This window comes from Netta rufina (assembly GCF_964035555.1).
Source record: "Netta rufina genome assembly, chromosome: 7".
Taxonomy (NCBI): domain Eukaryota; kingdom Metazoa; phylum Chordata; class Aves; order Anseriformes; family Anatidae; genus Netta; species Netta rufina.
Genome location: NC_140130.1, coordinates 8,056,800 through 8,072,830, shown reverse-complemented (window position 1 = coordinate 8,072,830; position 16,031 = coordinate 8,056,800). Strand labels below are relative to the sequence as shown.

General features: G+C 47.6%; 1 protein-coding gene across 2 annotated transcripts in view; it reads left to right on the top strand.

Moving 5' to 3' along the window:
- Positions 1 to 16,031, top strand: part of PRKG1 (protein kinase cGMP-dependent 1) — a gene marked incomplete at both ends in the record, with an annotated part of 468,546 nt that overhangs the window by 20,321 nt on the left and 432,194 nt on the right. The window contains one exon of one of the 2 annotated variants that reach the window (XM_084290588.1): positions 7,973 to 8,283. The exons of the other annotated variant lie outside the window; for it this stretch is intronic. Coding sequence (XP_084146714.1) covers positions 7,973 to 8,283 — 311 coding nt within the window. Of the gene's footprint in view, positions 1 to 7,972; positions 8,284 to 16,031 lie in introns of those variants that run through there. 2 annotated transcript variants of the gene reach the window in all.

The window sequence follows — 16,031 nt, the reverse complement described above, 5'->3', positions numbered from 1 at the left end:
ATAAGGCCTATTAGTGAATCAAATCATTGATCCAAACTTCCAACAAATCAATCTGCACCTCTTTAAGGGGAATGCATACTGGAGTGGTAAATCAAATCCACCTAAAATGTGAGGTATGGTTTGCAGGGCTCTCAGACAGCTCCCATGCCTCTGAAAGAGTTTTGGATTTGCCGTTCAGGTAAACTGAATATTCAGGTGAGAGAAGGCTAGGAGTTTGACTCCTGTAAGCGACATACAGAGAGACTGTGCTACAGTTCATGTTAGAGTCCTCTTTTATATAAATAAGCCCCTTAATATACCATATGGTCATTTATTTACAGTTGTAGTTGCAAACTAGTTAAAAACTTATAGTGTGAATCCTATCTTCTTGCTGAGAAATGCAATGTATTAACATATCAATGGGAATTGAACGCTATGTTTGAACAACACTTCTGTGTCAGTCACCCTCCTCATTTTTAAAATCCAGGCATATTTTTGCTCCAACAGTATATTTGGTTGACTTTTTTTGTTTGGTGATGATTCCCCAGGTATCTGGTGTGAGCATAGCTGTACCCCTGGAGCCGGGAGTAGGGCAGCAGAGGGCGGCATTACTCCTTGTGTGCTGGGCTCTCTCGTCCTAAAAGAAATGAGATTTAAAAAGCGGGGGGTGGGGAGGGGTGGAGGGGTGGAAAGAGGAATATGGAGAATGCTGTGCCTAGCAGATCTGCAGGCCATGTAAGGGAACAGAGCAGGGCCAAACACCCACCGAGCAGGGCGAGGGCACACGGTGCTTCCCACTACGTCATGCCCAAATCATGAGCTGAAAACTGCATTTTTACTAACAGTCCTGTCTTTTACGTGAGAAAGAGGGGGGGAAAAAAAAAAAAAAGGAAAACAACACAAAACAAAACACACGTGTATATTTACCTGTAAAGGAGCAGGGGGATTTTCCAACTGTTTCTGAATTTGCACTCTCGTTGCAGAGAGCAGAAGCACGGGACATATAGGGGCTGGAAGCCCTGGGTTTGCCTAGCCCTGGGTTTGCCCAGAGCAAGTGCAGGAGCTGTGGTTTCTGCACGGTGATGTCCAGGCAGTGACAGCAAGGCTGGAGCCCCGCACCTTGCCCAGGGCTTGAGGTGTGATCTGAAGCGGGCACTGCGCGGGTGAGAAGAAAAGCGCTGCCTTGTGATGCACAGTCAGTTGAGAGATGTTGGCAGTGCAGAGGAAATCAGGCGTTGGTGGCCTCTAATGCTCTGATGAGTAGAGCAATCAGTTTGAGCAGACTGTGACAAAGCTGTGAGCATAAACATTTTTACACACTCAGGGGAGCCCAACCTGGTGAAGTTTTCTCAAGCATAAATAAGAAATAGCCATGGAAGTCAGTGGAGCACTGTAAAACCGTTGTGAAACCCAATGTGATCCCTTCTTTGCAGATTCTGCCTGGATGATTCATGGGTGTTTCCTTCGTATCTTAATGAGATGGTCCTCTGTGGAATATGGCCATTGATTCGGAGCCTTAAATGACCAGGGTATCAACGTGGAGTACAAACCCTTTTTGGAAATGTATTCTGCAAGCTAAGAATTGTGGACAGAAACAGATAGATATTTGAATAAAAGTGGTATTTCAGTAAAATATGCCCAGGATGAGCTGTTCTTAGAAAAAGACTTCAGAGTAAATTCTAGCATGAATCTGTTTCTAAACAAAATCAAGTTGCCTGCCTACCTTTAAGAAACACCAGTCTGTCCAGCTGCATAAAATGCAGATTTAAAATGTTTCTTGCTTATTGTTATAAATACCTGAAACATCCACATAATACTTTCTAATAAGCAGAGGAATTAATTTGATTGTATAGACAGTGCACTTGTTCACAATGCGTTCACCATAAGATAATGATAACAATGCACTGGTTATTTTCATACTGGCGGTAGAGTAATCCATGGTTATTTATAATCCAATTTCAGATATAAATGAATTGTTTTGAAGGTAGGATAAATCAGCTCAAAGAACCAGAGCAATTATGGTAGGCAAGTGGCACATTATGGTGAAAAGAGATAAGAAATGCCCTGGGTCCAAATGGGCAATGAGAGGGAGCACCTGGATTGCCAGCGCCTGGGGCAAGCAAGGAGTTTGCCCCGGGAAGTTAAGAATAGTGTCAAGCAGCTTCAAAATCAGGCCATAGAAATGAGCTGCTGTAGTTTAATTTTTTTTTTTTTTTTTTTTTTTTTGGGGGGGGGGGAGGGGGAAGCAAGTGTCTTGCTGTTCATGCCTTTGCAAGTAAGTACTCTGCTCTTGTCCTCTTGCAGCCAGAGAACTGTGATAGAGAAGTCAGTGAGAAGGCAAAGGAGGTCTGTGGCAGTGGAAGATGTGGCAAGATACTGAAAGGTGATGCCTCTAGCTGAGTTTTTGCGGAGGGGTTTTACAAGTAAACCAGGCATTGCAGGCTGACTTACAAGACAAGTATCACTGCTGATCAACCCAGCACACCACTGAATGCCAGTTCAAAAATCCGACTCCCAAATGTGCCATGAGAAGCTGTTGTTGCCAGTCAGAGCCCAATACGGTCTATACGAAGAGAAAAAAAAATAAAAATGATCTTGCACTGAAAAGGTCAGTAGGAGCAGAAGAATGAATGCAAGAAGACAGGATCTGACCCCAGATGTGTGATGCCCCACTGAGCAGCACCTGGTTGCTTGGATCAGTCAGATTTGTATTCTGCCTAAGTGCCCTTCTGAAGCAACTTAACGTGAAGGTGGCACGGGCCTTATGTTGTGCAGCTGTAGGGTTTCTGGCTGGGTCAGTGGCTCTGTAAAGGTCTTGCCTCTGAAAAGTGAAGCTTGAGAAACTTTTGGTAGCCTCCACATTGACTGTTTCATGACCGAGTGATGTGTAGGGCTTCAGGATGCTGTCCCTGCTGTGTGATCCAACAGAGTTATTTCTGTCCTTTGGTGGTGACCCCGCGCTGCTTGGTGCATGGGCTGGGTGAGGGATGAGTCACCGAGCACTCCTGCCCCTGTTCTGTGACAGCAAGATGGCACGTGGGGGAAAGGCAAAGATAGAATGGCCACTGAGCATGGGCTGTCCCAAATCAGTGGCATCAGATCTGGTGCTCTGTTCCCACCTTCCTTCAAAGGCTGCAGCTTCCCCCGGTCTCACAGATGCGTGTGTGAAAACAGAATCAGTCTGTTTTTCCAACTATGTCAATTGAGTTGATGTTTTCTACATACTTCACCTCCTTTATATCATGTATATTGTGGCTCCAAGACTAGATCTGCTTCTTCACATTTAGTTTAATTGGTCCCTGGGTTCATTTGCTGGTAGCTTAAGGCTGCAAGCAAAAAAAACCTGCATTTCCATGACTCTCCTTGCCTAAATGCTCCTTTTGCTCTACATAGTCAGTGCACTGGGACTGCTGAGAAAAGCAGGGGCATAGTCAGTGTCTAATTGTGGTAACTGCAAAACAGCACTAAGTATTTACTTTGGCAGTTTTTGGAACAAGTTGCTGCTTAAGGCAAGCATGAAGAGACTTCTTAAGGCAGCTGAATCATTCTGAGGCTGCTCCTGGCTGGATCCAGCCCATGGGGCGTTGTGCTGGCTTCGCCAGGCTGTGCAGCCCTTCCTGGCGGGGGCGAAAAGCTGGCCTGAAGGGACCAGTGCTCCTCACTCACTACTGCTTGTGGCTCCTGCCTTGGGCACGTGGAAAATGTCTGCTCTGTCCTGGAGAGAGCCCAGCCCCACAGGCTTCACATAAGACAGAGCCCCTGGTGGCCCTTGCTATCCTGCAAGGACTTGCAGGTGGCACCAAACACCCCCTGCCACCACTGTGGTCATCTGATGGGGCAGGCCATTGAAAATCCAGCTTTCTGTCCGTCGTGGCTCAGAAAGACACCTTACAGCCAAAGCATGTTGGATGTTTTCTGCAGGGCAGGGGGTCTGAGGTTCCTGCAGACACAGAGGCAGGCAGGTGTGGACAGGGGACTTAGCTGAGGGAAGGAAGCCAAAAGAACCTCTTGTGGTTGCTCCAATGGAAGGAAAAAGCAAGATTCTGGCATACATGTTTGCGTGCAAGGGGAGGAAGAGCTGAAACTGTGCTGTTATACACTCATCATGGCTCATCCTTTTGCCTTGCATGACACAAGCATTCATTTTTGTGTTATTATGTCCCTAATGTGATATAAAAAGCTAAACATATTACCAATTACAGTGCAGCGTGCTATTATTTTTTTTGTCTCTGCAGTGTGCACTTTTTGTGTCGTTAATAGACCTTGTTTTTTTTTTTTTCTGTTCTGCACTTTATCTGCTCCAAATGTTCTTTATACTGGGAGGACTTCCTAGAGAAGGCTGGAGCGGTTGCATGCTCTTCACAAGAGCTACTTCTCAGTGCTTCTTGCTGATAGTGGAAAAAATCTACATACTAAAAGAAAAACCTTGAGATAATCTGGTTGAGATGTTGATGCACTTCCAGCACTTAGTACACAATGGGGTTTAAGAGACAGTGCTCACTGCAAGAGTGCTGGCTCTGGGTTTCTCCATTGCTGCAGTGGAGAGGAACACAAGGGCTCCTTGTTTTTGGTGAGGCTGCTTTGAGGCAATAGGTCCAGCCTCATCCTCATTGTTCAGGGCTGAATTATTGTCCAGCCCTCCCTTGCAAACCTCCAGGGCACCACAGCCCCAGAAGGAGGTGCTGAAGACACTCTCTCTGGGGCAAAACGCAAAAAGAATGGCCAACTGTGCCCTGGTGAGGAGGGAAGGCAAAAAAGAAGTGTGCTCACAAATGTGAGTGGCAAGGAGCCGTATCCAGAGCCCTTGGACACCCTTGGTCTTGCCATCTCTCTCCTCACCCTCCACTACAGACATGTGAGACAATATTTTGGGAAAGGAGTAAGGAATGGATTGGAGTGGATTAGGCAGGAGAAAACAAAAACGCTGTGAGGAGGAGGAAAATGTTTATGCACGTACTCAGTGATGCATCTCCAGCTTCTCCTTGCGTGCTGCCCAAGCTGGCAGCAGCAAGGTGACATTTGCCTGTCAGTGATCCCGCTCGGTACCTGAGCTTTGATTGGCGAGCCCTGGGAGGTGTTTGCAGAATTGAGAGCTTTCAAATATGTTTTTAGTTTGGAAGATGGCAGCTGAGTGGGTGCATTTGGTGACAGATGATCCTTGAAAGGTTTAGAAGCAAAGCTATTAAAACCTGTGAGCTGTGCAGAGAGGCAGTGTTGTGAGCACATCAGAGCCCATTTGAGGAGGGGCACAGAAGACGTGGGCATGTTTTGCACATTTTGCCTGTGATTCCCACTGGCGGGCCTGGTGCGGTGTTTTAGGATGGGGAGAACACTGCCTGCAGATGCTGTTTTTTGGCTTCTTGCATTCATGTGCAAGGCGAGGCATGGCATTGCAACAGCCAGGTTAGGAGCAGGCTTTGGGATGGTGGTTTCCACAGGCTCCCTTAACAAACTGCAAGCAGCCTCACCCCATCCTCCCGAAACTGAGCCAGTTGGTGCATTCCTGCCATTCTTCTCCTCAGAGCCATTTCTTTCCATTCATGGGATCAAGAAGACAAAGCAGCTGCTTTGAGAGTCTGAGATTATTTTTTTTTTTGGGGGGGGAACATTAAATTGAGAGGAGCAGGATGGGAGGATTTATTTTTATTGGAGCAGGGCGGTAGCACTTACCTGATGGGTTCCCTGGGAGAGCAGCACGCAGCAGAAAGTAGGCAGCTGGGTGCTGCCTTCAGGTGGCACACCTCGGCTGGCAGCTTGCAAAACCCTTTGGGCTGCTTTGGCCTCATCTGTCAGCTGGGGAAGACTGGCCACGAATTTACGGCTGCTGGTTATAGTCAGAGAGCTAAAGTCAAGCCATATAATCTCTCCTGTAGGTCTTCTGAAAACCTACCTTCCACCTGTAAATAAATATTCCCTTTACATATACTTGATAAATTCCTTGCCAATTTTATTCCCCATAATTTCTCATGTTTTTCTCCAGATCTTTTCTTATCTCTGTAATGCTGTCTCAGTCACAGGCTGTGCACCTCTAATAGGAACTGAGTAATGTGGTTTTACTGCTTGTCATCGAGAAATTATGCACAAATTTCCCCCAGGGATGCTATTCTCTTGAATCTTGGTGGGCTTCAGCTAACTGTATTGCATCTCCCTCGTCCACCAGTCTGCATTGCTTCTGTAGGGAGGAAAACAATAAAAGCATGTTGGCTCAATGCTATATGTGTTTTTATCATTGATTTCTAGTTTGTAGGCAGCACATGTGCATCCATTTAACACCGTCCATCTTTGAAATGGAAATGTTCAGAAGGTATTTGGTATTTTTGCTCCCAGTGAATTATGGAAGGTTGAAATGGAAGAGCTACACACACACACGCAAAAACACGCTGTCTGAACTTAAAGCGTGGCGGCAACTCATGAAAACAATCAGGGAACCTTGCTTTTGTGTCTGGTGCATATATGGCAAGTAGAATGAGAGCTGAAGCATTTTACATAACCCTATTTTTTTCCACACACGCATCTTGAAAAATGCGGAAGGTATCAAGTACGTCAACGAACCTGCAGAGCCTCACACCAGATTTATGAGCAGAATTTAGGCCCTTTCAAACAGCAGTGTTGAACAGGTAGTAGTTGTAATTCCTTGTCCGTTCTTTTTTCTTTTTGTTTAATTTTATAAAGACCATCTGCAGGATGAGAGCTTGGCCTTTGGACTCAGCCAAGCACCAGCATGCAGCACCAAAATAAACCAACCCCATAAGCACTGTCTGGATCTCTCTTATTCCTCTCCCATGCCCTGCTGGGAGGCCTGGACACTGCCAGCAGCAGATACAAACATGTAGTAGGTAGCACCCACCTCAAAAACCCATCCACCGTTGCATCCCCCAGCTCTCCTCCCCAGCCCAAACTCCAGGAGGAGCTGAAGCAGCTGCAGGTGCTGCCCTGAAAACATCCATGCTGGTGGCTCAGTGCTCACACCTACCTGGGCTGTTTTTTTTTTTTTTTTTTTTTTTTTTTTTTTTACCCCTGACTCTTCATGACCCTTCAATCTTTGCGGGAAACCCCAAACTGTCCATTTGCTTGCCCACAGCTTCCCCCTTCTAAGGTGCTATGGCACAGTCCTTTCTGTGCTTGGGGTGCGCAAGACAAGAGAAAACAGAGCCATTTGGCATGGAGGGTTTGGCTGATGTGGCTTGTTTATTTTATTTCGTTATTTTTGTGCCGCAGCCCCATGAACTGCATGGCAGAGGTAGAACCAGTGTGCAATGGTGCCTTGACAGGCAGAAAGCCCTTGTGCACCGGCTACCCCCACATGGGTTCGGTGTGGTAGCACCTGGATTTTGTGGGGCTGTGCAGAGAGCCCTGTTCCCATATTTTAACTGCGTGCATTTTTTTTGAAGTGCTCTGAGACCCCCATGCCTTGCCTCCGGGCTCTGACAGCGCGGCCCAACACCGGCGTGAAATTCCGGGCTTTCGGAGCTCGCCGAGCCCGAGGCCAGCTGGTGCTCCCCTCGGAGCAGCCACCGAAACCTGCCCGCTCCCTCACACCCCCAGCCCCACGAAGCGCCCGCAGCCGAGCCCGGCAGGCACCGGCAGACACGGGGCTGGGCCCGCCGGGAGCGGCCTCCCCTCGGCGTGGGCGTCCAGGGGGCTCCCCCCGCGGCCCCGGGCGCTGCCCCCGGCCCGGCAGGCGGCGGGAGCTCCGCGGCGGGCTCGGCCCCGGCCGCCCGCCCCCTCCTGCCCGCCGCGTGTGTGCGGGCGTGTGCGAGCCTCCCGCCCGTCCTCCTGCCTCGCCTGGCGCCGGTGGAGCGGGAGCGCCCCTCGCGCAGCCGGCTCCGGGGCCGCGGGGGCCGGCGGCGGCGGCGGCGGCGGGGCCCCGGGGGCCGGAGCGGGGCCAGGGTGGGGTGGGGGGGAGCCGGGCCGGGGGCGGGGAGGCGGCGGGCGGCCCTGGGGGAAAGTTGCCGGGCGGCAGGCGAGGGGCGAGCGCGGCGGCGGCGGGAGCATGGGCACTTTGCGGGATTTACAGTACGCGCTGCAGGAGAAGATCGAGGAGCTGCGGCAGCGGGATGCGCTCATCGACGAGCTGGAGCTGGAGTTGGACCAGAAGGACGAACTGATCCAGAAGCTGCAAAACGAGCTGGACAAGTACCGCTCGGTGATCCGGCCCGCCACGCAGCAGGCGCAGCAGCAGAGCGCCGGCACCTTGCAGGGCGAGCAGCGGACCAAGCGGCAGGCGATCTCGGCCGAGCCCACCGCCTTCGACATCCAGGACCTGAGCCACGTCACCCTCCCCTTCTACCCCAAGAGCCCGCAGTAAGCACGGCTGAGCGGTCGCCTGCAGCTCCGGGAAAGTTGCGAGCTCCGGGCACCGGCGGAGTTTCCGCGCCCGGCCGCTGGGAGCGTGGCCGGCCGGGGGCTGTGGGCGGCGAGGGGGCGAAGCTGCCGCGGAAGGGGGGGAGCTGGTGGCGGGGCTGCGGGCAGGGAGAGCGGCAGGGACGGGGATGGGGCGGGTGTCGCCGTCCTGCCTCGCTGCAGGCTGCGCGGACCGCGGCGGTTTCGTGGGGGGAGCGGAGCCCCCCGGTCCCTGAGCCGCGGCGCTCCCGAGGGGAGAGGAGGACAGGGGGCATCGGGGCTGCAGGCGCCCGGCCGGCGGCTGACATCTTCCCGCGGAACCGAGAGGGCACGGGAGCGCCGGGTCGCGGCCAGAACGTCCCCGTAGTTGTTTTTTTTCCATCATTATTTTTTTTTCTTTTCTTTCTCTCCTCCCCCCCCTCCCCCCCAGCTTCGGGACGCAGGTCGCCGCCGCACGTGGCCGTGGCGCTGACCCGGCTGGCAGCCGCATCCCTCCTGCAAAAAGGCAGCGGAGCCTTCCACCAAAATAATAATAATAATAATAATAATAATAATAATAATAATAATAATAATAATAATAATAATAATAATAATAATACGTATAAAACCCACCCAGAAAGCGCCCCGCACCCGCGCAGGTGCCGTGGGCGAGGCGCCCAGGTGCTCCCCATCGCCCTCGCCGAGGCTGCCGCTCGCTGCCCGCGGTGCAGAGCGAGAGCGGGGCCGGACCCGGGCCGCCTGGGCCCTGCCCTGCCCTGCTCGCCGCCATGGCGGGGCCTCGCCGTCTCCCGGCAACCGCCCCAGGAGGCGGCTGCCATGGCCGGGACCCTCGGCCGGGCCCGGGCCCGAGGAGCCGCCGTGTGGCGGGGGCAGGCTCCCCCTTCCCCGCCCTCCATCCCTCCCCGCTGCCGGTTGTCCACAGATATTTTGCCCTTTTAAGGCAAACGGCTGCGGATCGGGATCCGTCCCAGCGGCGGGGCGATGCTGTGGTGGTCGCAGAAAGCGTCCCCCTGCCCCGGTGCCCGGCCGCCTGGCAGCCCGAGCTCTTAGCTAGCATAGCTAGCATAAGGCAGCTGAGGAGCGGTGAGGGACCGAGGGCTGGTGCTCTCTGGCACCGCGAGCACACCTGTGGTACCTTCAGTTAGCATACAGCACACCCAAACAGCTAACAATGAGTCTGCCGTGAGGGACTGGGCTATAATTTCCATTGTATGCCAGCCTGTCGCTGACAGAAACACTTATTTTTCTCTCACGAGTGTATGCGTGCTCACCCCTTGATGTCCAAGCACAAAATGGTGGTGGGGAGCTGAGGGCAGTGGCGGGTCAAGGCTTCGCTCCCAGAGGGTTTGGTATGGAGAAACCCGCGCTGCTGCACATCAGATGTGGTGGTTCTTGCGTTTTAACCGATAGAGCTGTATGCTGAATCGCCCAGAGCTTGTGAAAGAGCTCCAACTTTAAGCAGAGCAAATCTTCAGTCTCTGAGCCATGCAGTGAAATACATAGGAAGCCTGTCAAAGCTTTGAATTAACATTTTCTGGTTTGAATTTTAGTTTCTCATTCCATAAATGCCTTCCTGTAGCCTCACTTGGAGCGTAGTGCATGCTACCTGCCTGAAGCTGTATTTAATATTGACCTTCCACGGTCAATACTCCAATGCCATTTAGGATACTCCAGGCTGAGTTACTGCTTCACACCTTAATTGCTGAGGTGGGAAAGATCACTGTTCACAGCTTCAGGACCGTGCTCTGCTCTAGTATTCACAGTTCTGCCTGAACAGTCGTGTTTTGTGGTCAGCTCTCAAAGCCTTACAACAGAGGATTGATGCCTGCTGAGGCAATGTGGTGTCCTGGAGATGGAGGTGGTCATTTCAGGCACTTTCTAAATCCATAAGGTATGGCACTGTTGAGCATTTTTAATTTGAACATTTCAGTGGAAAGGAAGATATCCCTATGTAAAAGAAAGCAGAAGCAAGAGCCGTGTGTTCTGCTTTGCCTGGAGTTCTTACCATTAAAATCCCGATAAGCTGTTCTCATCGTGGTGTCTATGTCTGGGAAACTGGGTGAGGAAGCACAACTGCTTTAATTTATTGGTATCGTTAATACTTAAATTGTGATTTTTCTTACACTTTTCTACATGTGACTTGCACAGTCTGCTCACGTGTGGTTGAGAAGCCCTTGTCTTGATTAAACAAACAGAACACAATCTTTACGATACTTTGATGTTCAGAACAATGGTTTATGGTGGTACTGGAGGTTAGGGTAGAAAGGAGCTAGAAGCCAACCACAATTAAAACATAAAAGGCAGGGTTGTCTTTTTTTCCCAATTGCTGAACTTCAAGAATTCTTGAGGTGATGGGATCCAGCCTTTGGTATCTGCCCGTTTTTCAGCATTATGCAAAGTAGGAGCGCCAAGAGGACAAAGGAAAGAATCCATTGTTTGCTTGCCTGTATTTGCAGCTTTTTTCCTTTTTTTTTTTTTTTTTTTTTCCTTCCCTTTTCAGCTGAGTGGCGAAGTGGTGCTGGGTATGACCTCCTGATCTGGTGGAGCACCTAAGGCACCTGGATGTTATATGGGCCAGCAAAAGCCCATTGGAAATGATTGCTGATCATGAAAGCATGATAGCTTGTGTTACTTGTCTGTCTGTCTGTGGTAAAACATCTGTGGAAGCTGTTTTGATGCCACATGAAAGATTCTTGGTTATAAAATAATTAAACTCTGAATGTCTTTTAAGTGTGAAAATAAATTTAATTGCCTCTTAGGGAAAAATATCATGAAAATTCCTGCAAGGCCTTACCTTGCATGCAGAAAAACCGCTGGTTAAGATACACATAGTTTTTTTTTTTTTTTTTAATCTGTTTCAGAGCATTCAGTTTTAGTCCCTGTTGCAATATTGTGCTTATTTTGGCTTTATTATTATTATTTTTTAATCCTACTAACGTGAAATGAGAGTTCATGTGAGGAGTATATAGCTAAAATATGCAGAGGGACACATCCTGCCAGTTTCTTCTCAGTTACGAGACCAATGAGCTAAGTCATACATTTGCATCTTTATCAGTCTTTGTATTGAAGTTACTAGATTAAGGTTGTCTAAAGCGTTTTGTTTTGTTTTTCTTCACCCCAAAGGTTTCAAGAAGTGACTGGAGTTTGTTGGTAAAGACTGTTGAGAATGCTGGATGCTTTTCCCTGGCTGCAAAATGCCATGACATATCCTTATCTCCTCTTCATCTCCTAGAATTGCTGCTCTGTTTGTTTTTCCACACCTTTGACCTCTTGCAGGATATATTCTGACTGCTAACAGCTTGTCAGCTTTAAAAGAGTACTGTGAGACCAAGTTTGTACCAACAGTTATTTCAATTAACATTTTACAAAGCTGCAGACTGAAGAACGAGCTTTTTCAGTTAGGAAGCTGTAGCATTTGTTTCTTTGCTTTCCTTATTTTGCACTTACAGTGGGAAAACACCCAGGACTCTTACTTTAAAATGATGTTTCCTTTTGTGATCGGCCCCTGCTGTATGGTTTCTTTTTGATGGAAGATTGTGTAATCAGCATATTTTGTTTTCCAGAAGGAAAAAAATTGTACGAGTGGAATGGAAACCAAAGCGGAGAGCTAATGAGCATGAAGGATTTATAGGGCCCGGTCTTCTCTTGTCAGAGGTGGCGTGTGCTCTGTCATTGCCTTCACTGAGATGAGGCAAAGTGCTGTGTCATTTATAGAAACTGTTGAGTAAGATGGAAAAAGACTTGTTTTTATGAGTTAACAAACTTAGGAATGCTTTGAATGTAAAATTGGGAAATCTGCCAAAATCTTATATTCATTTTGGAGGGGAGGAGCAGTCTGTGCGTGGTGTTAAAGAGTTCTGGGTCTTAAAAAACCAAAACCCATATTTGGTTGCATAGCCTTAGGGAAAGTACAACGTACATACAAGAGATTTAACAAAATCCATTCAACAGCTAAAGCGATGCTTTGAAGGCAAATGTGCATATCTTGTATGGGCCAGGGGCATATTTTTAAGCGATCATAATAGTAATAACAAAGAAACAGAAATATTTGAAAAGCACTTCATATTTAGAGTATTTGCATAAAGTTATCTGCTGATATTTATAAATGATGTCTATGCTGAAGTACCTAGGAGCCGTCCGTTAATAACAACTCTTAAACTAGTTCCAAATATAACAACAGCCCCTTTTTTAAAAAAATGCACACATTCCTGTTTCTACAATAATTTAGAGGATGGTTGCAACATAATTTAACCACTCAAAACAGAGGTTAGTGAGGGGCCTGTGATCAGGAGCTGAGACAACCTTCCTGGAGTGATTGCTTCCTGAAAAGTAACGCAGGAGCTATGAAACCAGGCAAGGAGTGGTGGCCTCTACAGTCGTGCTGCGTTCAGGTTTTGGTGTCACACAGCACAGAATGTCAAGAGCAGTCAGCAGCAATGGATGTAAACAGGCAACAGTGATGCAACCTTATATTTTTTTTCCCCAGTATCAAAATATAATTCCATGTGATGGGACCAGTTGGAATTAATTTATGATCTGAGTGTAATTAACTGCTGGGGTTGCTATGTGACGTAACGTTGATTCAGTCTGAGTGTCAGTGTTGTCCTAAAGAAGAATTTACATGCCTGGAAATTCCTGCTAATTCCTGATTGAGCTCTGGCATCCACCGAAGTCAGTGGGTGTTTGTGATTCAGGGGACTTTGGGACCTTAGGGTTAGGACTTCACTGGTATGGGGGACTTAGAGGTTTTGAGGCAATGGGGCAACACCTCTCCACAGGTAGGAGATCTATGGAAGGGACGAGGTGCCCGCTGTTCCCCTACTTGTGTGGTCAGCCGAGGCGGCTTGCAGAGACTCCCAGGCACCCAGCGTGCTCACACAGCAGGTCCGAGAGCTCAGAAACCCGTATCTCTCGCTTTGCAGGGACGGGTTTCCATTGTGAAAGGTTATATGCTCCTTGACAGGAGCTTTGCATGCAGCATGGCGAAGATAGTGGAGAATGCAAGTCAGTCAAATGTTATTTTGCTCTGTTTTGACAGGTCTGGTTTGGCAGTAGCAAAGTACTGTGGTGCTGGTGGATGGGGCTTTCCTCTGCACAGGAGCACGCACGTGACTCATGCTTCGAAGTCTGTGCCACTCAATGTGTTGTGAAGTGGCAGTTTGAGATTGCTGATAGGTTTGCTCTTCATATGATTCAGCCTTCTGAGACTCAGGTTACTAGCAGTGGTAAGGAATAACTGTATTGTATCTAATTATGCAGGGGACAAAGATTTTTCTATATCCAAGTAGTGTCTGGGTCATCTCTGAAGTACACTTGTTTACGCAGGTAATTTTTATGCCAACTGTAAACTGTAATGACCAGACATGTTTTTATTCAAAGGAAGGTCAAAAGTAATTTGTTGGACAAAGGTATTAAAACCATCTGTTTTGTCATTTTGTGTCTGATTCTTGCTTTGAGTAGTGGTGGCAAGAGTAAACTTCAGTGCAATTTCAATTATTTTTAGTTTTGCTTAGTAGCAGCAAGCAACACAAAGCTCTCTGAATCTCTGCAGCTTTTGGATATTTATTTTAGCAGCATAGTGTAAAACACAACGTTTTTAAGCAAAACAACTTTTGTTTAGAAACTATATTGATTTTTTTGGTGACTGCAAAACAAAGCTATTCAGCAAGTACAGTAGTTTTAAGCAAGCTAATAGCTCTTAACAAAGGGCTGTCATTAACATATTTTTAATTTCTAATAAGTCTCCATAAATTCACTTTCTAGAGATTTTTTTCCCCCTCTTTGTATTATTGGATGGATGCTGTTGATGGGTAGTTTTAAAGTACATCAGCAGAAACTAAGATCCCTGGCCTTGGGCATGAATGCCATCTCTTCAGACTTGCTGTGAAAGTTGTCCTGAGCTTTTGCATCCTGTGTTGCTAAATACAATATGCATTCTACGTATCAGAATTGAGTCAGAAAACTCACCAGATCAGTGTGCTGATAGTGGGCAAAAATGTATGTGGGCAAGGCTTTAGGCTACTCGTCCTCCAGCAGCGACCTGTCCTGCAGACTTGCTGGAAGGGGAAAGGACTTCATGCCTGTACTGAACACCCTCTCACTGAGGACCTGATGCAGAGTGTGAGTCAAGGGGGAAGATGCTCCGCTGCAGAGTTTAAAAAACAAACACAAAACAAAACAACAACAACAACAACAACAAAACAACAAATCCTACAGCAGCTTGATATGTAATGGCTTCATTGCTTATGCTGCTTGGAATAGATACTGTGGTATGCTAAAATTTCAGAAGTCAATGAACGTGAACCTTCTCTTAAGGTAATGGTCCTGGGAGACTGCTTTGATTACTGTCTTAAATGACACCCCTAGCTGCCTGTGCTGCTGATATTTCTTGTCTTCTGGCTTTTTGTGGTGCCAAAATGCATTTGTAGCTGGCTAAAGGATAAATACCTCTGCAGATGTTTTTCAGTTGCTGTTTTGACATTTCCAGAGGGTATGTGCAGGCAGAGAAGTCCACGCCATTCACATTTTGTGCAGCTTATTTTTGTTTCGAAGATCTAATAGAGCAGGAAAAAAAAAAAGTATTTGTTACACTGGAGCCTAAAACAACTCCTTTATCGAATAATTCCTTTCTTGTTTTCTGTGTGTCTATAGAAAGTGTCTTGGTTGCATGTATTAGCATTGTTTCGGTATGTCCTGTGTACACTGACATCCGAAAGTCTGAAATTGTATAAAGGTCTCTTTGAAACACTGGTAGAGTACCTACCTGGGAGGGTTTGTGTCACGGAGATATCTACAGCGTACTTGTGGAACAGTGAGCACAGGACTTGCATTTTGCAATGTTCATGCAGTCCCTGGTTTCCTTGGAAACTAGTGCCTGAGCACATACAACCAAACTTGAACACTGGTGTGTGGTTTTGAAGTAGAAAATGGGCTCCTAGACCCTGACGTTGCAAAGTGGAGTTAGGGTTATTTGGACTCTATTTAGTGCTTATTTGTTGGTGGCAGTTTATATCACTGAAATAAAGCCATATCATGTTCTGTGAGGTGGTGGGTAGTTGGGATGAACAGGAGAAATAACGTAGCTGTCTGGCTCAGCTGGAAAGGAGCTGTACTCTTGTACATGCCTGAGCGTTACTATCTTCGCTTCCAAGAAATGGACATAATGACAGTTGTGTGTGCATGTATATGCATACTGTATGTATAGGTGTAGTACATTAGCACAAGATGAACCTTTATTAGAATATAAAACCATTTAATCTTGATAATGGTGGTGTATATGGATTTTTTTACAAATATCACCAGTGCTTCGGAAATGTATTAGTGCTGTTGGCTTCTGCAGCGGAATGGCTATAGAGTGTAATTCAGACTCAGGAGCAAAAGAGTAAATATGTGGTGACATGGAGCCACGGCTTTAGATTTTCATCACATCCCTGCCCCCAGTTGGTCCCTGGGATCTGGATCTGTCAGTGCTTATTACTATTTAAACTGCCTACTGGATGCAAGTTTCTCAAAAGTCCACTGGGTGAGGGGAATTCATGTTCTTGTAATCCACAGGCAAACGAATCCAAATGAAGACAATAACTTCCCTGGTGTGTGATGTTTCTAATGAGTAGAAGAAATCAATCACTTTATGACTGAAACAGCACATTGAGGTGACAATAGGCAAGCAGATAATGAAGGTGTAGTTAAACCAAAAGTGATGCAAATAA